Consider the following 21,622-nt stretch of genomic DNA (forward strand, 5'->3'; position numbering starts at 1 on the left):
GTTTAGAGGAGTTTTGCCGGGAAAAATCAAAAGCGAAGTTTCCATAGATGAGTTAGTTCTGCCTTTTTGAAAGTGGAGTCTGAATCATTGGGAATAGTTCCTATCACGCGAAGCTGGAAGTAATGAGAAAGGAAAAGAGGGCATATAAATGAATGAGATTGACAACTGCCTACAGGAAGTAGGTGTTATTGTACTTTTTCTTCCAGCTTTTTAACATTAATGTAATTTTCTTTATTTTATTCAAAAAATATTCTTGGATACCTTTATCATTTCCACTTTTTAGAAAAGTTTTTATGTATTTATTTGAGACAGAGAGAGAGAGAGAGAGAGAGATCACACAAGCATGAGCAGGGGAGGGACAGAGAGAGGGGGAGGGAGAGAATCCCAAGCAGGCTCCACACTGACAATTCATGGCCCAACGTGGGGCTTGAACTCACAAACTGTGAGATTATGACCTGAGCCAACATTAAGAGTCAGAGCTCAATCGGCTGAGCCACCTGGGTGCCCCTATCATTTCTATTTTCTAAAAAACAAATTTATTCTTTTCAGCTATTGTTTTCATTTTTTTACTGTGGTAAGAACACTTAACATGAGATTTACCCACTTAACACATTTTTAAGCGTACAGGAGAGCACTGTTAACTATAAGCACTATGTTATACAGCCCATCTCTAGAACTTACTCATCTTGCAAAACTGAGACATTATATCCATTGAACAACATCTCATTTCCTCCTCCTAGCCCCTGGTAACTACCATCCTACTCTGCTTCTATGACTTGACTGTTTTAGTGACCTCGGATTAGTGCAGTCATGCAGGATTTGTCCTTCTGTGACTGGCTTATTTCACTTAGCACTCCTATGTTCACTGTAGCACTATTCACAATAGCCAAGATAGGAAAACAACCTAAATGCCCACCAAAGCATGAATGGATTAAGAAAATGTGGCATGTATACACAGTAGAATATTATTCAGCCTCCCCAAAAGAAGGAAATTCTGCTATATGCGACAACATGAATCAACCCGGAGAACCTTATGGTAAATGAAATAAGCCTACCTTCACTTAAAGAATTCATAGGTCTAGGGGCACCTGGGTGGCTCAGTCGGTTAAGTGTCCGATTTCAGCTCAGGTCATGATCTCATGGTTTGTGGGTTTGAGCCCTACATCAGGCTCTGTGCTGACAGCTCAGAGCCTGGAGCCTGCTTCGGATTCTGTGTCTCCCTCTCTCTCTGCCCCTCCCCTGCTTGTTCTCTGTCTATAAAATAAACATTAATAAATTTAAAAAAAATCATGGGTCTATAAATATTACTTCTTTAATCCCCATAGCATATCCAGAGACACATAGAAGAGCTACTATTGTGAATCCTCTGGCGAAAGACACGCTGTGAGAGGACAATTAGTTATTGGTCTTTTTGTGCTTTTAATTCCTGGTAGAGGAAATCAGTCTACAGAATGCCACTGTCTCTCAGGAGCTATCATCTTTTTGACAGGTAATAAAACTAGGAGGACAGGGATGCCCATGTGGCTCAGTCAGTTAAGCATCCAGCTCTTGACCTCGGCTCAGGTAATGATTTCATGGTTCGTGAGATAGAGCCCCCACATCAGGCTCTGCACGGACAGTGAGGAGCCTGCTTGGGATCTTCTCTCCATCTCTCTCTGCCCCTCCTCTGCTTGCTCTCTCTCTCTCTCTCTCTCTCTCTCTCTCTCTCAAAATAAATAAGTAAACATTAATTTAAAAAAAACAACTAGGAGGACAGTACAGAGGCATAGGTCCTATAATTCACATCTCAAACACAAGTGTCAACACCGCCTCCAGAATTTCTACATGGGGAGAGCAGCTATTTGAGTTCCAGGATGTCCGCAAGAGTGTTGGCATAGTGGGTGGATTGGGTGTCATTGGTACAGCCAAAGGAGACCATGGGATAAAGCGTTGGAGCAATTCACCTTTTGGCCTGTTCTTGGTGCACCACACATTGGTGTCACATTGGTGACATTAACAGTTGTCACCAAACCTACTGACAGGAAATACATTGGGCCTAAGGAGAGACCTGGCTGAATGTCACATTGGTATCTTCTTTTTTTTTTTTTTTTTAATTTTTTTTTAACGTTTATTTTTGAGACAGAGCGAGACAGAGCATGAACAGGGGAGGGGCAGAGAGAGAGGGAGACACAGAATCAGAAACAGGCTCCAGGCTCTGAGCTGTCAGCACAGAGCCTGACGCGGGGCTTGAACCCACGGACCGTGAGATCATGACCTGAGCCGAAGTCGGACGCTTAACCGACCAAGCCACCCAGGCGCCCCCGATACCTTCTTTTTGATATAATTAAACATGTCACATAGAGCCTAAATCAGTTTCCCTTTCCCCAGAGTCATATGGTGATGAAATAAAGTAAACATCATCTTTACCAGCCTTCACACCTAAAAGTGTGACAGTCAAGACACATTCATTGTGACAGCTGGAGCTGCTACCTTCTGCTTATGTATAAAGCTGCCTACTGTACTTTTCTGTTCATGTTAAGTATGTAACGGACTCTCACCATGCATTTCCTCTTGATGTTTCTAAAGTTGGTGAATACTGAGGCTAGTTAACTCTAATTAGAATCTTGCCTTTGGCTACATGCCCAAGGATGCATGGCTTATATAGTTTGGTATATTTAGAATTTTAAGGTTTATACCTCATGAGTATTATTTTGCTTTCTTATTCCTTTTTCTTTACGGCCCCTATCCCAGGGGATTTCAATAAGGGGGTAACATTGACTTTAGGAGGAGGTAGTTATCTGTTCATGTGAGATGGAAGGGTGCTGGGGTGGTCTGGGACCAACCACTGGTTCAAAAACATTAATTGAACATTTATGGGGCACCTGGGTAACTCAGTCAGTTAAGCATCCGACTTCAGCTCAGGTCATGATCTCACAGTTTGTGAGTTCATGCCCCATGTCAGGCTCTGTGCTGACAGCTCAGAGCCTGGAGCCTGCTTTGCATTCTGTGTCTCCCTCTCTCTCTGCCCCTCACTCACTTGTGCTCTGTCTCTCTCTCTCTCTGTCCCTCAAAAATAAATAAATGTAAAAAATTTTTTAAATCATTAATTTAACATTTTCTATGCACCAGGCCCTGGGCTAGATGCTAGGGATGAATCAATGCCCAGTGTGTAATAGATGGCCAGAACTTGGTGGGGAACTAGAACTAGATCTTTTTTTTTTTTTTTTAATATGAAATGTATTGTCAAATTGGTTTCCATACAGCACCCAGTGCTCATCCCAACTAGAACTAGATCTTTATGAGATAAGGTTAAGATGAGAGGAAGACTTTAGAGGAATAAACTGGTAAAACACGCAGGGCCAGTCTGTAAAGGGACATTAGGGCCAAGCTAAAGAGCTTCGGCTGGAGCCTATCAGTCAGCGATTCCCAAAGGGGCTCCCCACCAGCTCTATCAGCCTCACCTAGGAACCTGTTAAAAATGCAGATTCTTGGGGCACCTGGGTAGACCAGTCGGTTAAGCATCTGACTCTTGATTTTGGCTCAGGTCATGATTTCACAGTTCATGGGACCACGCCCCACATCAGGCTCTGTACTGACAGCACAGAACCTGCTTGGGATTCTGTCTCTCCCTCTCTCTCTGCCCCTCCCCCACTCATGCACACGCTCTCTCTCTTTCACTCTGTCTCTCTCAAGATACACAAATATTAAAAAAAAATGCAAGTTCTTGGGGTGCCTGGGTGGCTCAGTTAAACATCGGACTTTGGCTCAGATCATGACCTCATGGTTTGTGAGTTCAAGCCTGGCATTGGGTTCTCTGATGTCAGTGCAGAGTCCAATTAGGATCCTCTGTCTCCCTGTCTATCTGCCCCTCCCCTGCTTGTGTGTGTGCACGTGTTCTCCCTCTTTCTCTCAAAAAACAAATAAACACTTAAAAAATCCAAGGTCTTGAGCCCTACCTAGACATAATGAATCAGTAACTTTTAGTGTGGAGGCCAGTAATCTTTGTTTTCACAACTCTACAGATATTTTTGATGTATACCAAAGTTGAAGAGCCATTGCTCTGATGATAGAAAACCCTGGAAGGATTTGTTTATTTTAAAAACTCAGTTTTATGGTGATATAACTAACATACCATACACGTCACCTGTTTAAAGTAAACAAGTCAGTGAAGTTTCGTATTTTCACAGATTTGTGCAACTATCAACACAACCTAAGTTTAGGACATTGCCATCATCCCCAAAAGAAACCCTCTGTCCCATAATAGTCACTCCCCTTTCCCTTCCCACTCAACCTCTCGTCCCTGGCAACTACTAATCTACTTTTTGTCTCCATGGATTCGACAATTCTGGACATTTCTTATAAACAGACTCACACAGTGTGTAGTCTTTTGTGGCTAGTTTCTTTCACTTAGCATCATGTCTTCAAGGGTTATCCATATTGACGGGGATTAAGGAGGGCACTTGCCCTGATAAGCACTGGGTATTGTAAGGGTTGAATCACTAAACTGTGCACCTGAAACTGATACTACACTGTAGGTTAACTAACTGGAAGTTAAATAAAAACTTAGAAAAAAAAAAAGGTTATTCATGTTGTACTAGAACTTTCTTTATGTGGCCAAATAATATTCCACTGTAGAGATGTACCATATTTGGTTGTCCATTTGTCCATTGATGAACACTGGGTTATTTCCACTTTTTGGCTGTCATAAATAATGTTGTTATGAACCCCTATGTGTAAGCTTTGTGTAGATACATGATTTTATTTGTCTTGGGTGTAAACCTTGTCCTTTTTAGGGACAGGAGTGACCTGGCCAGCTGAATGTTTTAGTATGTGACAGCTTGGGGCAGGGCTTCTCATTCCTCTGCCTCCACACCATTCCCACATCCAGAACACGCCATCCTCAGCTGTACTCATTGTTCCCTTTTTAGATGGTGGTGTGGGGGTAAGAGGTGGGCTGTGCCATTGGAAATGTCCTCTCCCTTGCATGCTAGCATCTCTCTCTCTGGCCCCACAACTGAGAATGTTTAGCATAGATGTACATGAGCTGAAGTAAAGGCATGCATTAAACTATTGTAACAATTTAACCCATGGGTGAGGTGAATCTGAAGCAGGGCAGGTTGAAATTTTTTTTTTATGTTTATTTATCGTTAGAGAGAGAGAGAGAGAGAGAGAGAGAGAGAGAGAGAAAGCACGAGGGGGTGATGGGGCAGAGAGAGAGGGAGACACAGAATCCAAAGCAAGCTCCAGGCTCCAGGCTGTCAGCACAGAACCTGACACGGGGCTCAAACTCACAAGCCCCATGATGATGATCTGAGTCAAAGTCGGACTCTCAACCAACTGAGCCACCCATGCGCCCTGAACCAAGGCAGGTTTAAAAGGGATGGATTTATTCATTCTGAACCATTATCCTTAGTAGCTCATAATCTTCTTCTACCAGTCTCCAACTATCTTGCAAAAGTGATGTGCTATATTGAATAACCTTCCCTTGGGTGTGTGAAATATTTTTCAACATTGTTTCCTCTCCTGAAGGGAGAAAGGCTACTGAAAATCACAGCTTCTCAAACTTTTCCACAAAGCCCAGAGCCACCCTAAGTGCTGCTCACGGCCTTCTCATTTTAATATTAGAATTGTCACTTTGTGACACTTGAAATACAAACGATTTCTGAGACAAAATATTTTTTGGTAATTTAATGCAAAATGCCATGTGTTGTGGTCTGATCTGCTACAAGTGGGAGAAATGAGAACATCGGTGTCTCTGTTAGTTTCCTCTGGCTGTTGTAGCAAATTATCACATTTGTGGCTTAATACAACACCAGTTTACTCTTTTGCAGCTCTGGAGCCTAGAAGTCTAAAATGAAACTTAACGGGGCAAAAACCAAATGTTGACAGGGAGTCCTGCCTATAATCTATTTCTTTGCTCTTCCAGTGTCTAGAGCCACACTCCTGCATTCATTCCTTGGCTCATGGCCCCTTTGTCTGTCTTCAAAGCCAGTGATATGCATCTTTTCTGACTCTGCTTTGCACTATCACATGATCTTCTCTTCTGTCAAGTCTCCCTTTGCCTCCCTCTTATAAGGGTATTTATTTATTTTATTTTTAAATGTTCATTTATTTATTTTGAGAGAGAGAGAGAGAGAGAGGCAAGGGGAGGGGCAGACAGAAAGGGAAAGAGAGAGAATCCCAAGCAGGCTCCATGCTGTCAGCGCAGAGCCCCACACGGGGCTCCAGCTCCTGAACTGTGAGATCGTGCCCTGAGCCTAAATCAAGAGTTTGACGCTTAACCCACTGAGCCACCCAGGCACCCCTGTAAGGATATTTATGATTGTATTGAAGACCCACCTCTATAATCCAGGATAATCTCTTGAGCAAGAGATCAAAATCTCTCTTCAGATCCTTAATCACATCTGCCAAAACTTTTTTTTCTATATAACACTCACAGGTTCTGGGCATTAGGACCTGCATTTCTTTGGGCCCATTATTCAGCCGGCTCTCGTATTAAATCAGCGGAAAAGAGGCTTTGCCCTTTTCACTACTTCTGGATCCATTCTTGTCTGCTAAGCAACTGAGCCATGGAAAAGAGAAGTAGAATTGAAAAGCATACAACATTTCATGGCATCTCTTCACTCAGCAGACTTAGACCCTTATACCATTGTGCTAGGAGGCCCCACAGCAGGAGGCCCCCTGTCCCGCTGCTGTGGCAGCAGCTGTGGCCATACAGATCAGCACCTCCTAGCATCCCCACACCCTGGCCGCACTGCTAAAGTGGTCAGGACACAGCTCCACACTCCAGGCCAGATGATGTGCTTGTAAGTGCCCCCTTCAGCACCCACATCGTGAAGTCTCTGCCAGCACTTCCACACATCTTTTTGTTATCTCTTTTCCCTATTGATCCCAAAAGCTTATCATGGAATTTGCATTATATTAACCAGAGAGGCACCTCGTTACCTGTGTGTGTGTGTGTGTGTGTGTGTGTGTGTGTGTGTGTGTGTGTGTTGGGAGTGGAGGATTTGTGAACATAAAAACAGAGTTTAGGGTGTATGGTGTCTAGAAAACTTCTACCAACAAGGTGGCAGGCCTCCACATCCACTCCATCTAGCTCAGTTGGATATGCAGGGCCCTGAAATGGGTACTTCGGAAGGTAGAAAGACAAAGAAGATGAAGAATCTACTTTGGGAATTTAAGTAGGACAGAAAGATGTGCATGCCCAAACCCGTTAGACATGTGCCACAGGAGAGGTGTGGCATGCTGTGGGGTATTACTCATGGCTGGGGCGCGAGTGGGTCAGGGAAAACTCCTTGGATGTGTTTGGTGGGCCAGGACTGGCCCACAGATGGAATGAGGGTATTTAGAGAGGACACAGAAGCTCAGGACACGAAGAGAACCCCAAGCCTGGAGTCAAAGAGGGAAAGGCGGAAAACAAAGCAGGCTTGGCTGAGTAGAATTTCTGTATTTGATGGATTTGGTTCTGATATGGCTAGCAGGTGGAAAGTTCTGGAAAGCAGATATAAAGTTAGGCTCAGAGCAGAGAGACTGGGGTGAGACTGGGGATCAGAAAAGTGGAGATTATCCTCGTAGGGTCACTACTAATACCAGGCACGTGGATAATATTGCAAAACAAAAGTAAGGACCATGGCAGACATCTACCTTGAGGGCACAGAGAGCAGCAAAAGAGATACTGGAGAAGTAAAACGCAAATTGTCAACGGCAGGAGGGAAACCTGGAGTCTGGACTATGCAGGTAGCCAGCAAGGGGAGCATTCCAGAGTCTCCGGTCTCTAGCAGAGGCAACTGCCATAAAGCTGACCTTGTCTCCTTGTATGTATTATTTATGCAGTAAGTGTAGCCAAATGCCATGCAAGATTTTCATGAAATCTGGCAGGTTTTACAGAAGGCTACTTAAGCAGACAAAGTTAATGTGTACAATTGAGTTGATCCGGCAAAGCCCCTTGAAGCCATGAAGGTCTTTGCACTATGACTTATCAATGTATTCAATTCTGACATTTATGCTAAGAACAATTTTATTATTGGAAAATAGGACCAAATTCTGCAGTTAGATAGAAAATCATAACCGGGAGCACATATGTCCACAAAGTCCAGTTTGGTGGCTTGACTGTTGAGATCATTTGTGAATATTCATGTGCTAATTGTTCAACTCTATTAACATCTGCTGGCAGATATAAACAGAAAAATGGAAGCAGGGACTAAAAGTTTAAGAGAAAGGATTGGAGGGAAATATGCCCAAATTGAGCACATTTGGCTATGAGTGTTGTGAGCTGAGCAAGGCCAATTTGGACATTTAAATTTGTCAGAATCTTTTTGATGACTCTCAGTAGCCCCTGAAGATTAGAGGTTGGTAGGAGTTACTTGCTTCCTCCTAGACAACCTTGCTATCGGATTGTGTGTTTTAATGAAAGCAAGTTTCAGATAGAATTCTACCCAATGTTCTGCTACTTATTAATAAGGAGGCACAAAAACATGCACCAAAGCCTGGTCCAATTTCCAATTTTCTGGTTTTCTTTAAAGCACTTTGACAAGCACTTTGCATAAAATGATTTCTCTAAGATAAATACAACCATATTCTCATGATTGGACCACTTAACTTTTTAAATCAGTGAAGGGACTCTTCATTATGGGATGAGGGTTGAAGGCACCTGTTTCGAATGAGTTCTAGAATTAGGGTGCCCTACCAAAGCATTTGGCTGATTCTTTTACCCCATTCATGCAAGGAGTAAGGTATCTGCACAAAATTCCTAGCTATGACAGGTCTTTCCCCAAGGATAAATTGTTTCCGTTATCCCTCTGGAGCAAATTCAGAGAGTGAGTGTTAAAGCACCTGTCTTTAAAGTATGGCCCACTGATTATGGTATTTCAAATGTTACCTTAGCACCCCTAGAGTATAAACTAAATTGCATATACACGTATTTGCATGAATAGGGAAAAAGCCAATGGGGTAGGCTAGATAATGGCCCCTAAAGACGTTCATGTCCTAATCCTGAGGGTCTGTGAATATTACCTTCTATGGCAGAAGAAACTTTGCACACATGATTAAGTTGAGCATTTTGAGGTGGGGACGTGATCCTGGATTGTCTGGGTGGGCCCTCAGTCTGATCATGAGTGTCCTTATAAGAGGGGGGCAGAAGCAGAAGAGACTACAGAAGAGGTGATGTGACGGTGGACACAGGGATGGAGTGGAGGAAGATGAAGGAAGGGACCACAAGCCAAAGAATACAGGTGACCACTAGAACTTTTTGGTCAAGGAAACAGATGCTCTCCTCAGAGCCTCCAGGGGAAACCAATCCTGCCGATACCTTGACTTCATTCCAGTGAAACTGACTTTGTGCTTCTGATTTCCAGAACAGTAAGGGAACAAATTTATGTTGTTTTCAGCCACCAAATTTGTGGTGATTCATTACAGCAACAATAGGAAATGAATATAGCCATCAATATTAACGTCAGCAACATTTTGGTCCAACTCATGGAAGTTTCCACTGGAGCTGTTTTGAAAACCCTTGCTGTACATGGCTGACACTTCTTAGATTATTAAAAAAAGACCCTGGGGGCACCTGGGTGGCGCAGTCGGTTAAGCGTCCGACTTCAGCCAGGTCACGATCTCGCGGTCCGTGAGTTCGAGCCCCGCGTCAGGCTCTGGGCTGATGACTCAGAGCCTGGAGCCTGTTTCCGATTCTGTGTCCCCCTCTCTCTCTGCCCTCCCCCCCACAGTTCATGCTCTGTCTCTCTCTGTCCCAAAAATAAATAAACGTTGAAAAAAAAAAAAAAAAAAAAAAGACCCTGAATTGCGGGCCATGGAGAGGAGGGGAGGAACAGATGGTGCAGGTTTAAACCATTTTTAGGAACAGATTCACAATCAGTCCCTGAATCTATAAAAAGTAAACCATTTCTCTGCCTCTCATGGGACACAATGGGACTCAATCACCATTTGAATGAAAATCAAGTATAATGAAGCCATGTTGTTCCATTTAGGCCCATTAGGACGATATTCTGGCCAGGTACCAGGTGAGCCTAGGCTATGCTCCAGCAGAAGGCTCGCCTGATCACAAATAATGTAACCACTGATTGTATTCCCAACCAAGTGGGCTGCTTTGCGGGACAAGCATTAGGCTGTCTTAGCCCGTGTTAGGGAATGTTAACATATCAAGATGGGATACTAAGTTAAAGGAGTTCAATTCCACAAAGATAAGGATTTGAAGAAGCTGGAGGCTCTTGATTTTCAGGCTGGAGATGGAGAAACTGCTTAGCTTCTAGTCTGTGCCGAGACAGAACTGAGCGAAGAAAAACAGAGCCTTTGGGAGAACCACCTTTGGAGAGATTTACTGTTCAAAGAAAACATTGCTGTGAAATCAAATACAATCCAAGGTGATGGAAAAGAATTGCAAAGCCTCAGTTTTAGCACTTATATACTTGTCCCCAGGTTATTACAGCGATTAAATAAGAATATGTCTAGCTCTCTGATTACCTGGCTCAGTCCTTCGCATGTAGACACACAAATCATTGGCAGTTGCTAGTTGTAACAGAAGAATGTTATGCTTGGAATTTAGGTGGAAGGAGAGAGGTGCCAAAATGCCAGACCATTAGGTTGTTCTAGAGGGTCCCTGGATAAGCTCCTTCTTCTTCTTTTTTTTTATTTTTAACGTCTATTTATTCTTGAGAGAGACAGAGCACGACTGGGAGAGGGGCAGGGCGAGAGAGGGACACAGAATCCGAAGCAGGCTCCAGGCTCTGAGTTGTCAGCACAGAGCCTGACGTGGGGCTCAAACCCATGAACTGTTAGCTCATGACCTGAGCCAAAGTCAGATGTTTAACCGACTGAACCACCCAGGCGCCCCTAGATAAGCTCCTTCTGTCTACATGTACAATTATATGTACTCTGTAGGCCACCAGGGAAATACTATTTTCCATCTAAAGTGAACTAGCCATTTCCTTAAAGCCTAAGAAAATAATCCCTTTCAATACAGAATGGTTCCTGGATTTGAGGCCAAATACTTAGATGACTATTCAGGCAGGTTACCATGTCTTGCTAACTCTGCCATTTGCCCACTAAGTCAACATCTTAATCTAATACTGCTTTCTTACTTCAAGCTGCTTTTCATTCAAAGGCCTGCTTGACTGAGCTTGTACTCCCTACCTTCAAAATTTATCAATATTTACTACATTCCCCTACATAACACAGTAAAATTATAAACATCAAAAAATTATCATTGCTACACTATTTCCTCTATAGACCCTATTCATTTTGCCAAGTGTTCTATTAATTCTTTTTACTTTTTAAAAGACTCTTCTTATTGTTTAGTAAAAGAGTATTTATAATCTTATTACTTACCTTTTAAGTGTACAGTTTTACAAGTTCCAGCAAATGCATAAGAGGCTTCTAATGAGGAGGGTTTCCTGACCCTTTCCAAGTAGTTAGGACATCTCCAAAGATCTGGGACCCATTCCTGCAAGTTTTATTCTATTTCCTTCCTCCAGCTCCCATGGATCATCTATGCCCTAAAGGTGACAGCGTTTGCTGTACTTCCCCCAGAAGCTTAAGACTTTTGTCCCACAAGAGGCTTTGTGCTTTTCACAGGGGTTACCTGCTTCCTTTCCCTGGGCCTGCACCACGAGGGAAGCTTTGGGACTCGCCCTGTCCCCAGTCTCTCTCATGAGCACTGGTGAGGTCCCCGAAGAGCTCATGAGACAGTGGGTATAAATTCCCCTGCGTCTGGAGCTCCCAGAGGTCCTGTCTTCTTACACTAGCCCACATTCAGCCATTGGTTAAGAATTTTCACCAAGTTCTTACCAGCTTGTATGACATCTGGTGTCTCCAGCAGCTAAGTAACTACCTGTGTCCAGTCTCTCCTTAGAGGATCCTTTGTTTCCTTAGATTTTGAGCTAGGTGGTTGTGCTGCAACCACAGGTCTATGATGCTCTGAGAAAAAGTTGTGCTTTCATAGATTAGTTAGCATTTTTTTTTACTGTGGATTTAAAAATGAAAGCAGCCTTTTCTAGTTTCTAGAAATTTCCCTAAAAGGAAGCCAGAAGTTCATTTTATAGTTTTTGATCATCCGTGAGTTTGATTTTTTTTTCTTACTGCACCTTAAATATCTGAACAATGAAAATCTAAGGCTGAGATACGGTGGTTGAGAAACTGGGTTTGAAATTTGGATTTAATGACACCTTCAGATAGACAGGTTCTTTCCTGTAGTTGCATCTGATCCAGGCTGATATAATTGTGTATCATTTTCCTGAGACTTGTAAGGAAAAACACAGATGATTGGAGAGCATTCACCTCTGCCAAATTAAGAGGGCTTCTTGCTGCTAGCCAGATAGTACAGTCTGAAAGTTATAGGAAGATTTCAAGTATTTTGAAGGTAAACTGATAATTAAAAGGGGGGAAAAAAAGGACCTCTTTATAGGGAAACCCAGCTGCCTGGAATAGCTACAGTGTTAACAATTACATATAAAATATCTATAATGTGAAGTAATGCAAAATAAATTCCTGACCATGGAACTGATCCTGACGTGATTAGAGGCTACTTTGAGGTTTTTCCCTCAGGGCTTGGCAGTGAAGCCACAGTAGCTTTTAAGTTTGCTAGGAAATTGTGTAATTTCTTAAAGGAAGCTAGTTAGTCATAAACATCTATTGGACATCTATATTAGCTGTCATAGGATCCAAAAGGTTGTAAAAGACATAATTATTCTGAATAATTGTCAGAAAGGTGTCAAGTTCTTTCTGGACCCACTTCATCTACTGCAATTCCCAGTGATAATTTGCTATCATATCCCAGTCCTAGCTGCTGTGTTTTCCGCACTCTTCTGTCCTTCAAGGCTGGGACAAAGCCGACTGTAGATCTTCTAGTGTTCTCTCATGAACCTTCAATCCCCTTCCACCTGGCTAGGAAACCTCCTGACCACCCCCTCCCCCCCAACTCAGGTCGCAGCGGTCTCAAGCATCTTCCTGACACCCTCAAGCTACCTTTCTTTTTTTTTTTTTTTTTTAATTTTTTTTTCAACATTTTTATTTATTTTTGGGACAGAGAGAGACAGAGCATGAATGGGGTCAAGCTACCTTTCAACCAGTTACCTGGTCGAATAAAGATGTCTTCCTTCACGCCCACAAAAAAATATGAGAAAACTAATCTATGCCAAAGTATCCCTTACCGACACACCTGTCTTATGATACACTTCATATAACTTTTGGTTCTTATTTTCTTTTTAATTAGAACAGAGAATGGCAGAATCTCAGGCAGGCATCTTCCCACCACCCTGCCTATGACTCTGTGAGCTGGCCACCCAGTCTGTATGTAGACAGACCCTTCTACCCTTCATATTCAAGATGAGGCTGCACATCCACTCTTAGAGCACGTTTTTCAGCAAGTGTAATGAGGTTGGTCTGTGTTCCACATATTCCTGTCTATTCCTCTTCATACCTGTGTTAGCTGTGCAATCTTCGGAAACAGAACAGATTTTTCTCCTCTCCTTTCTCCTGCTTGAATATCCAGCTTGGAATCTGAATGCGGATTTCCTGTCTCAGGAGTATTTAAGTGGCACCAATCCCTATCCAAGGTTCTGGGGCTCTCAATACCACCATATTTCCTGGGTGAGAAAAGACTATTCTCTCTTGAATGTGAACGGAGTATAGAAGACCAGCGATCTCTGCCTGTCTCCTATCACCACTGAAGCAACCAACAGAACGAACAGAGGCACCACTCCTTCTTCTGGGGTGGGTGTCCTCAGGCCTGAGACATCCACGCACAATACTGCACAAGCCTTTACTGTGGGCCCACTCTACCATAGCACTGTGTGTGCTTGGCTCAACAGTTACCAAGATGAAAAAGACATTCAGCAAATGAGTTCTCTGCAATCTGACCTTTGTAAGGAACTTGGTCTAAGTCCTCTGGAGATGAATTGAGGAGGCAAAACTGTAACCCCATACCTGCCTTGCATTTAGAAATACATGGCAGAGATGAGAAGGACCTAGAAGTTTAGCCAAGTCTTGGGTCCAACAAAAGTTGCGCATTTCAAAAGGAGTCTCCAATTATATTCATCTTATTTTGTACCTTCTATATAAGATTTGTTTTAATGAAAAGGTTCCCTTTTAGGGATATGTACAAGTATGCAAAGATATATAAGAGCGTATTTATTGAAGTGTTATTTGTAACTGGGAAATATTGGAAACAACCATATCCATCACTAGGATAATGAATAAATTATAGTCGAGTTATTTAATGGCGTACTGTACAGCAGAGAAAATTAACAAACTAGAACTATGTATAGGTACACAGACAAATTTCCAACAGATAATGCTGATATTTAAAATAAAAATTGGAGGGGCTCCTGGGTGGCTCAGTTGAGCATCCAACTTCAGCTCAAGTCATGACCTAGTGGTTCATGAGTTCAAGCCCCACATCGGGCTCTGTGCTGACAGCTCAGAGCCTGGAGCCTGCTTCGGATTCTGTGACTCCCACTCTCTCTGCCCCTCCCCCGCTCACACTGTGTGTGTGTCTCTCTCTCTCTCAAAAAATAAATAAACGTTAAAAAAATTTTTTTAAGAAAAACTGGATGTGGGGTGCCTGAGTGGCTGGTTAAGCATCCCATTCTTGGTTCTGGCTCAGGTCATGATCTCATGGTTTGTGTATGTGAGCCCCATGTCGGGCTCTGCACTGACAGTGTGGAGCCTACTTGGGATTCTGTCTCTCTGCTCCTTCCCCAAGCACACACACTCTCTCTCAAAATAAATACCCAAGCTTTAAAAAGTTTTAGAATACAATTGAATGCATAAATATGTCACTTATTTGAAGTTTAAAATGTTAAATATTATCCATTGTCTTAGAATATATATATGTAGTTAAAGCATAAAAACATGGATATGAGTGATGCATGTCAGTTTCAGAAAAGATTTCCCCTCTTGTTAAGAGCATGGGATTGGGTACATCAGGGTATATCAGTGGTATCTGCACCATTTCATCTTTTAATATGGTGGTATATAGGTGAGTGTTTGCCTTCTTCAGTATAAATTTTATGTCTGAAATATTTCATTATTAATACTTTTTGAAAGAAAGGGTTCTGTTGATTTTAAAAAGCTTGAAAGCCAATGAGCTAGGAAGGGGGGCTGAGGAATGCCAATACTCAAAGTTACAATGGTCTCCAAGCAAGCTATCTGGCCTTCTGGAGCAGTGGCTCTCAAGTCCTAGAAGGCCATGGCAAAATGCATATTTTACTCCTACCCCTATCCTTGATTCTCATTTCATAGTCTGAGGTTTTCATTAAGAATCTCAGCAGTTCTAGTAGGCGTGGTGAGTATACCTTTGAGAAAGATATTCAAGGTAAGCAAGTGAAATCCCCGGAGCTCCTGACCAGGAGAATCCACAAAGCTTTGCCACAGACTCATTGCTAATAATGATTCAGAGTTAAGTAGCATCAGAACTATGACTGTATACTGAACAGGGGTTATTCTGTTTCATGCTCGACATCATGAAAGCCCTTTGTGTGCTTTAGGGAGCAAGGGGCAGGGGACAGGAGATAATGTTAAGGTACAGGAGGGGGCAGTTAAAGTCCTTGAAATGAATACATTTTTATTTTCTGAATTAAGGAGGTACTAAATTTAGATAAATAGATTCATGGTAAAAAATTATCAGGGCTGGAACTAACAGTATATGGTAATTATATAAACAGCTGTTTGACATTCATTGGGTAGAGATGCTGTTATATCCTCATTTCCTCCATTATTAAGATAATAAATGCTTTTAGCCTATCAAAAAATATAGAAAAATGTAGAGAAGTTTATAAAAATCACCATTAATATCACAACTGAAATAACAGCTGCTTGTTATGTGTGAACTGATTGATATAATGTTCACAGTTTGAAATTGGCCACGGTGGGAGTAATTACAACACAGAAATAGGCAAATGCTATAAATCAGCTCCTTGACTTCTACCCCAGATTCAGAAGTTAAATTTTTCCTAGCAAAGAATCGAGCCCATCTGACATACATAGTCCCCTCCAAATTTGTTTTTTTTTTTTTTAATGTTTATTTATTTATTTTTGAGAGGGTAGAGGAAGGGACAGAGAGCAGAGCAAAGAAGACAGAGAATCCCAAGCAGGCTCTGCACTGTCAGTGCAGAGCCCAATGCACTGGGCTCAAACTCACTAAGGAGATCACGACTTGAGCCAAAATCAAGAGCCAGACACTTAACTGACTGAGCCACCCAGGCACCCCTCCCCTGCAATTTAGATAATGTTATAAGGCTGTTCTGAAACTGCAAGTGTATATATGACCCAAGGAATTTTCTGAGTTATCTTGGGAAATTAATGGGATGATCCCTTCTTTATATTGTGTGTAGGGGGAGCAAGGACCTCAAGGTTTTCCAGGGCCAAAAGGCATGACAGGCCATGGCCTCCCTGGCCAGAAGGTAAGCATTTCAGGGCCTTAGAGAAATGCTTAGGTTTAGGATCTCAATAGCTTAACATAAACTTTAGAAGAACACTTCTACTGGTCATTTATTCTGACAGCTCTCAGAGGAAACAATCCATTTGAAAGCAGTTCCTTATGCATTTCCTTTCCTAACTATAAACATGCTTACTTCATAAAATCTCATTTTTTCATCCTTAAAAGCCAGCTGATAAAGGAACAAATCCTTACAACATACCACATAGAAAACACTGGATAACCCTGGTTAGAATGTTACAATAGTTGAACTTCCCGAAGGTAGCCAGCCGATCTGATAGTAACTCAAGATCTCCTCACCTTGAGACCCCCGGCTCATCATGAATTAGCTTATGGTACCTGGGGGGTGGGGATGGGATCTAAATATAATGCTTGCCATTTTTTTCCGATAGTATATTTGTATCAACAAGCCCCACAGGTCTTTAAGAGATGCCACTTGCAAACGAACCAAATTTTAGAGTTTGGCTTTAATATTTACGTTCTATACTTATTTTTTCACTATATTACAAAGGGAGAGCATGGAGAACGGGGCGCTATGGGAAAGAAAGGTGATAAAGGTGAAATTGGGGAGCCCGGATCTCCAGGGAAACAGGCAAGAAATGATTTTTAAAGTCTTAGTGTAATTTTATACATTAGCTTGTTCCAACCTACACTGACTGTTACTCTTCTTCCACTAAGTAGGGGTTACAAGGACCAAAGGGAGACACAGGACTTACTGTGAGTATCCATCCTAGAGGGTAATTGAGGGTTTACATTTGCAAAATTATTACATTCATGTTTTAGCTTCAGAAGCATGAATTCTTTGGATGCAGAGCTCCAGTTGCTTTTTAAATGATATCACTGCTACAAGCCCAGTGTTGACTGGGCATGAGGTAACTGATCTGAGCGTGAGGGAGAAATAACACCAGGCAACCCTTACCCAGCCTCCTGGGGATATGCTGCTACTTCCCTCTGACCCCTGCTAGACATGGTAACAAGGAGGTGAGCTGTTTCAAAGAAGCCACCCGACCAGGTAACTTTTAATCTATGTGATCCTTCACGTTCCGGAATGGGAGTTCTGTTTCCTTGACTGGCTCCTTTAGGAAGTACTCTGAGAACAGCCATCACAAAATGGGGACTACTTTAAGGTACGGATTCACTTATTCCAGAGAACTTGTGAGGCAACGACAAACTTTTCCTTATTCTCCCCGCATCATTGCAAATAAAAAGCTGACTCATTAACGTCCCACGGGGTGGGAAAGTTTTAGAAATTCTGTGGCAAAGTCTTTTTCTTCCTTTCTCATTGGAAGGCACTACATCTCCTAGAGTGGAGAAGCAGCAAGAACCTTCTCTTTTTTTTTTTTTTTTTTTTCCTCTTTTTGATTGTTCAGTGGGTCATGGTCTGAGGACAGTGACCCTATTTGCTGTGCTAAGTGAATCCAGGTGTAGGGGTTTGGGAGTTTAGGTGGTGATGGTAAGACACGAGAGCTGGGCATATGACAAACAGAACACATACTTTCTTTATGGCCTGTTTGCCTTTTCCTCTTTGCTCTTCCTCACCACAAGTCAGACACCCCCAGATGCCTATGGGCATGAAACAGCTGTGTGCACATCAATGCCTCCCCCAGAGTAGCAGGGAGAATGTATGTCAAATCCCCAGAGGAACATTCCCCATTGGTTTATACCCTCCCTCCTATCCCAACATGGGGAGAGGGCCTGACTTCCTTCATCCATTCATTTGTTCTCTCATTTCACCGACATTTATTGGGCATGTATTCTGAGTCAGGCTCTGACGTAGGTGCCAGGGGAATTGTCGAGAATAAAAGATTCTGTCTCTGAACTCAAGGAGCTCACAGCCCATTAGAAAGAAAGACAAGCAAACGATGTTCACCTGCAGTTTGATAAATGCTATGATAGGGGTAGATATGTGGATCCTGAGCAGACGAAATGATGTATGGTGATGCTTGGGGCCAAGTTAGGCTTTTATCTCCTGAGCAGAAATTTTTTTTAATTTTATTTTTAATTTTTTTAAATTTGCATCCAAATTAGTTAGCATATAGTGAAACAATGATTTCAGGAGTACATTCCTTAGTGCCCCTTACCCATTTAGCCCATCCCCCCCTCCCACAACCCCTCCCGTAACCCTCAGTTTGTTCTCCATATTTATGAGTCTCTTCTGTTTTGTCCCCCTCCCTGTTTTTATATTATTTTTGTTTCCCTTCCCTTATGTTCATCTGTTTTGTCTCTTAAAGTCCTCATAGAGTGAAGTCATAGGATACTTGTCTTTCTCTGACTAATTTCACTTAGCATAATACCCTCCAGTTCCATCCACATAGCTGCAAATGGATGGAACTGGAGATTTCATTCTTTTTGATTGCCGAGTATTACTCCATTGTATATATATGCCACATCTTCTTTATCCATTCATCCATCGATGGACATTTGGGCTCTTTCCATACTTCGGCTGTTGTTGATAGTGCTGCTGTAAACATGGCGGTGCATGTGTCCCTTCGAAACAGCACACCTGTATCCCATGTTTAAGTGCCTAGTAGTGCAATTGCTGGGTCATCGGGTAGTTCTAAAATTAGTTTTTTGAGGAACCTCCATACTGTTCTCCAAAGTGGCTGCACCACTTTGGATAGAGATTCTAAGATCTCTATCTTAGAAATGGGGGTGTCATTCTGCTGATTTGGCTTTCTAGATTCTAGAAAAGGGCCTAGCAGGGAAGGATGAATGAAGGAAGAGAGAATTTTCATTAAGTGCGAATCTAGTATGTGACTGGTACTGTGTAGGCTCCTTCACATCAGTACCACCCTTACTGGGTAAGATGCCTGGGGGCTCCTTAGAGGGCCCACTCTGGACCTTTAGTACTTCTTCAGCTGTACCCTTTCCTGGGTGAGGAGTCCTCAGGGCCAACAAGAGTGACGACCCTGAGCTCATGCCCCCCCCCCCCCAATATTACACTCTGGACACACAGGATCCCAGAATTGCCTGCCTAAATGGCCCATTTGGAAAGCTGACAGCACTGACCTGTATGCATGGGTCCACCCAAAAGGTGGGCAAGGGGAAAGTGTTTTCAGGGAATTTGGACAGAGCTCAGAATTGAGGACTGTGTTCACTACATGAATACTGGCCCAGGTCCCGTGCAGTGCAGAACTGGTGGGGAGAGGGTGCAATGAGAAGGGGACAGACTGTAGGCCACAACCCTCTCTTGCCCAAGACTCCATGTTAATCCATACGATAGCCCCGTGAGGTACTGTTATCTATACTTCAGTGAAAGACATGCTAAGTCAGATAGAAAGTTTGAGCCATATGCCTGAAGTCACCTTGCTAACAAGTAGCAGAACCCTTGTAGCCAAAGATGGCTTGTCTGGTACCAAATCTAGTCTGCTCCCCCACAAATGCTGCTCTTAGAAGGCCTCTTTCTTCTTCCCACCCACGCTCTCTCCTTGACCAAATATATCCCCAAACAGCTGTCAGTTGTAAATTCATCCAGATTAGCAAACTACTCTTTTAAGAGGCAAATACCAATGGCAGGGTTCGATGTTTTAATACTTCATGCCAAAAATTGCTTCAGAAAGACTATTTCTCTACCTGTCCCTTACATGTTCGCGTTTCTCAGTGTCTGCCCTCAGTCTTCTCTCTCCTGGTCTTTAAACTCTCAGGAAGGGATAGCCATGAAAGGAAGGCGGGGGATGGGGGGGTTGTAGTTTGAAAAAGCTAATGTAATATCATAGTAAAGTTGAATGGAGGGTGAAAAAATATTGTCTTTAGATTATAAACATGGAAAAGAATATGTTCAACAAATGGGGGTATGGGGATACACTAGTTTAAAAAAGACTGAAAGGCTCTGCTCCATGAAATCTCATCTGCCATCAACAGTCAGCTGTACACTGGCTTTTCTTAAATCCGCCTCCAGTTTGAACTGCTCTCTTGAGAACCAGACCTTACATCTCACTGCCTACTGGACATCTCCAGCCACATGTCCCCTCGATGCATCAGACCCAGCCAGGCCCAAGCTGAGCCCCGGTGATCTTCATTAGCTCCCAGCCTGCCTAGTCCATTCTTCCCTACCTCTGAGAGTGTGCCATCACCATTTGTTTCCTTTGAGACTCCTTTTCCTCACCCTTTCTTCCAATTACTCACCAACCCCTTCATTTTCCCTCTGAAAGGTCTCTCCAGGCCAGCCCCTCCTACCCATCCACTGCCACTGCTGCTTTCTGGTGTCACTTTTTCCCCTGAACTATTTAGGAACCTCAACCCCCTCCACTGGCTGCCATGATCACCTTTTTAAAGCAAAATGTGATCAGATCTCTTCTCTGCCTAGGGACCATGTGTCTTCTAGCTGCCCAGGATAAAATTCACACCCTTCAACATGACACACAGACCTTCTAGAGTTCATCTGTCTTCCACATTTCCTGTCATCCTTTCTGCCATGTACCTTGAGTCCCAAGTTTACTCAAGTACTGTAATGCACTGTGCTTTGTGTACTTTGCCCCCTGCCTGGAATGTTCCTCCCCCACCTCCTCCTCCCCCAACCCCTCTACCCTGCCACCATTTCCTACCCCAACCTGCTCACAATCTACCTCCCTGGACCACAACCCCACCCTCATGCTCCCACCCCTGGAAATCCCAGCAGACCAACGTGGTTCTTTGGCTCCAACCCAATAGCATAGCACTTACAAAAGTACTTATTTGTCTACTTCTAATAAGAAGTACTATGAATCTTTTGATGGATATAAATTTGATGGCTTCATCATTGGCAAAAATAGCCAAAGTAGTCATTGGGCAATTTGAGTAGAAAAAAATAAAACAATTTTAGTCACGTAAAAGCAAAGAATAGGAGGAAAAGATTGATATATGTGAGTACTTAAAGCATTTTAGACCCAGTTATGACATAAAAGCACAATGAAAAGCATTAGAATGCAACTTTGATATATATATTATTCTTATAAATCAGTGAAAGAGAAACATTTTAATAGAAAATAATGGACAAAAAACATACAAAGAATTTGCACACGAGGATACAACTTGGAAACATGCTTATGAAATAAAATTTAGCCTGAGAATTGCATAAGTATAGTTTAAAATACTGCAAATTCTTGTTCTATCAAATGGCAAAGATTATGTAATAGTAATAACCAGTATTTTGTGTCTAAAATAAAAGTTTTTCTTATAGACTGCTGTTAGTGGTGTTTGTTACAATTTTTCTGAATGTCA

General features: G+C 42.5%; 1 protein-coding gene across 1 annotated transcript in view; it reads left to right on the forward strand.

Annotated features, from left to right (window-relative positions):
* The window catches only part of COL28A1 (collagen type XXVIII alpha 1 chain), a 177,412-nt gene that overhangs the window by 133,405 nt on the left and 22,385 nt on the right, over positions 1-21,622 (forward strand). Inside the window, exons 28-30 of the mRNA XM_040471592.1 lie at positions 16,320-16,388; positions 16,935-17,015; positions 17,105-17,140. Coding sequence (XP_040327526.1) covers positions 16,320-16,388; positions 16,935-17,015; positions 17,105-17,140 — 186 coding nt within the window. The remainder of the gene's footprint in view (positions 1-16,319; positions 16,389-16,934; positions 17,016-17,104; positions 17,141-21,622) is intronic.

Source organism: Herpailurus yagouaroundi, unplaced genomic scaffold (assembly GCF_014898765.1).
Source record: "Herpailurus yagouaroundi ecotype Mexico unplaced genomic scaffold, PumYag 100, whole genome shotgun sequence".
In the NCBI taxonomy this organism is placed as follows: Eukaryota; Metazoa; Chordata; class Mammalia; order Carnivora; family Felidae; genus Herpailurus; species Herpailurus yagouaroundi.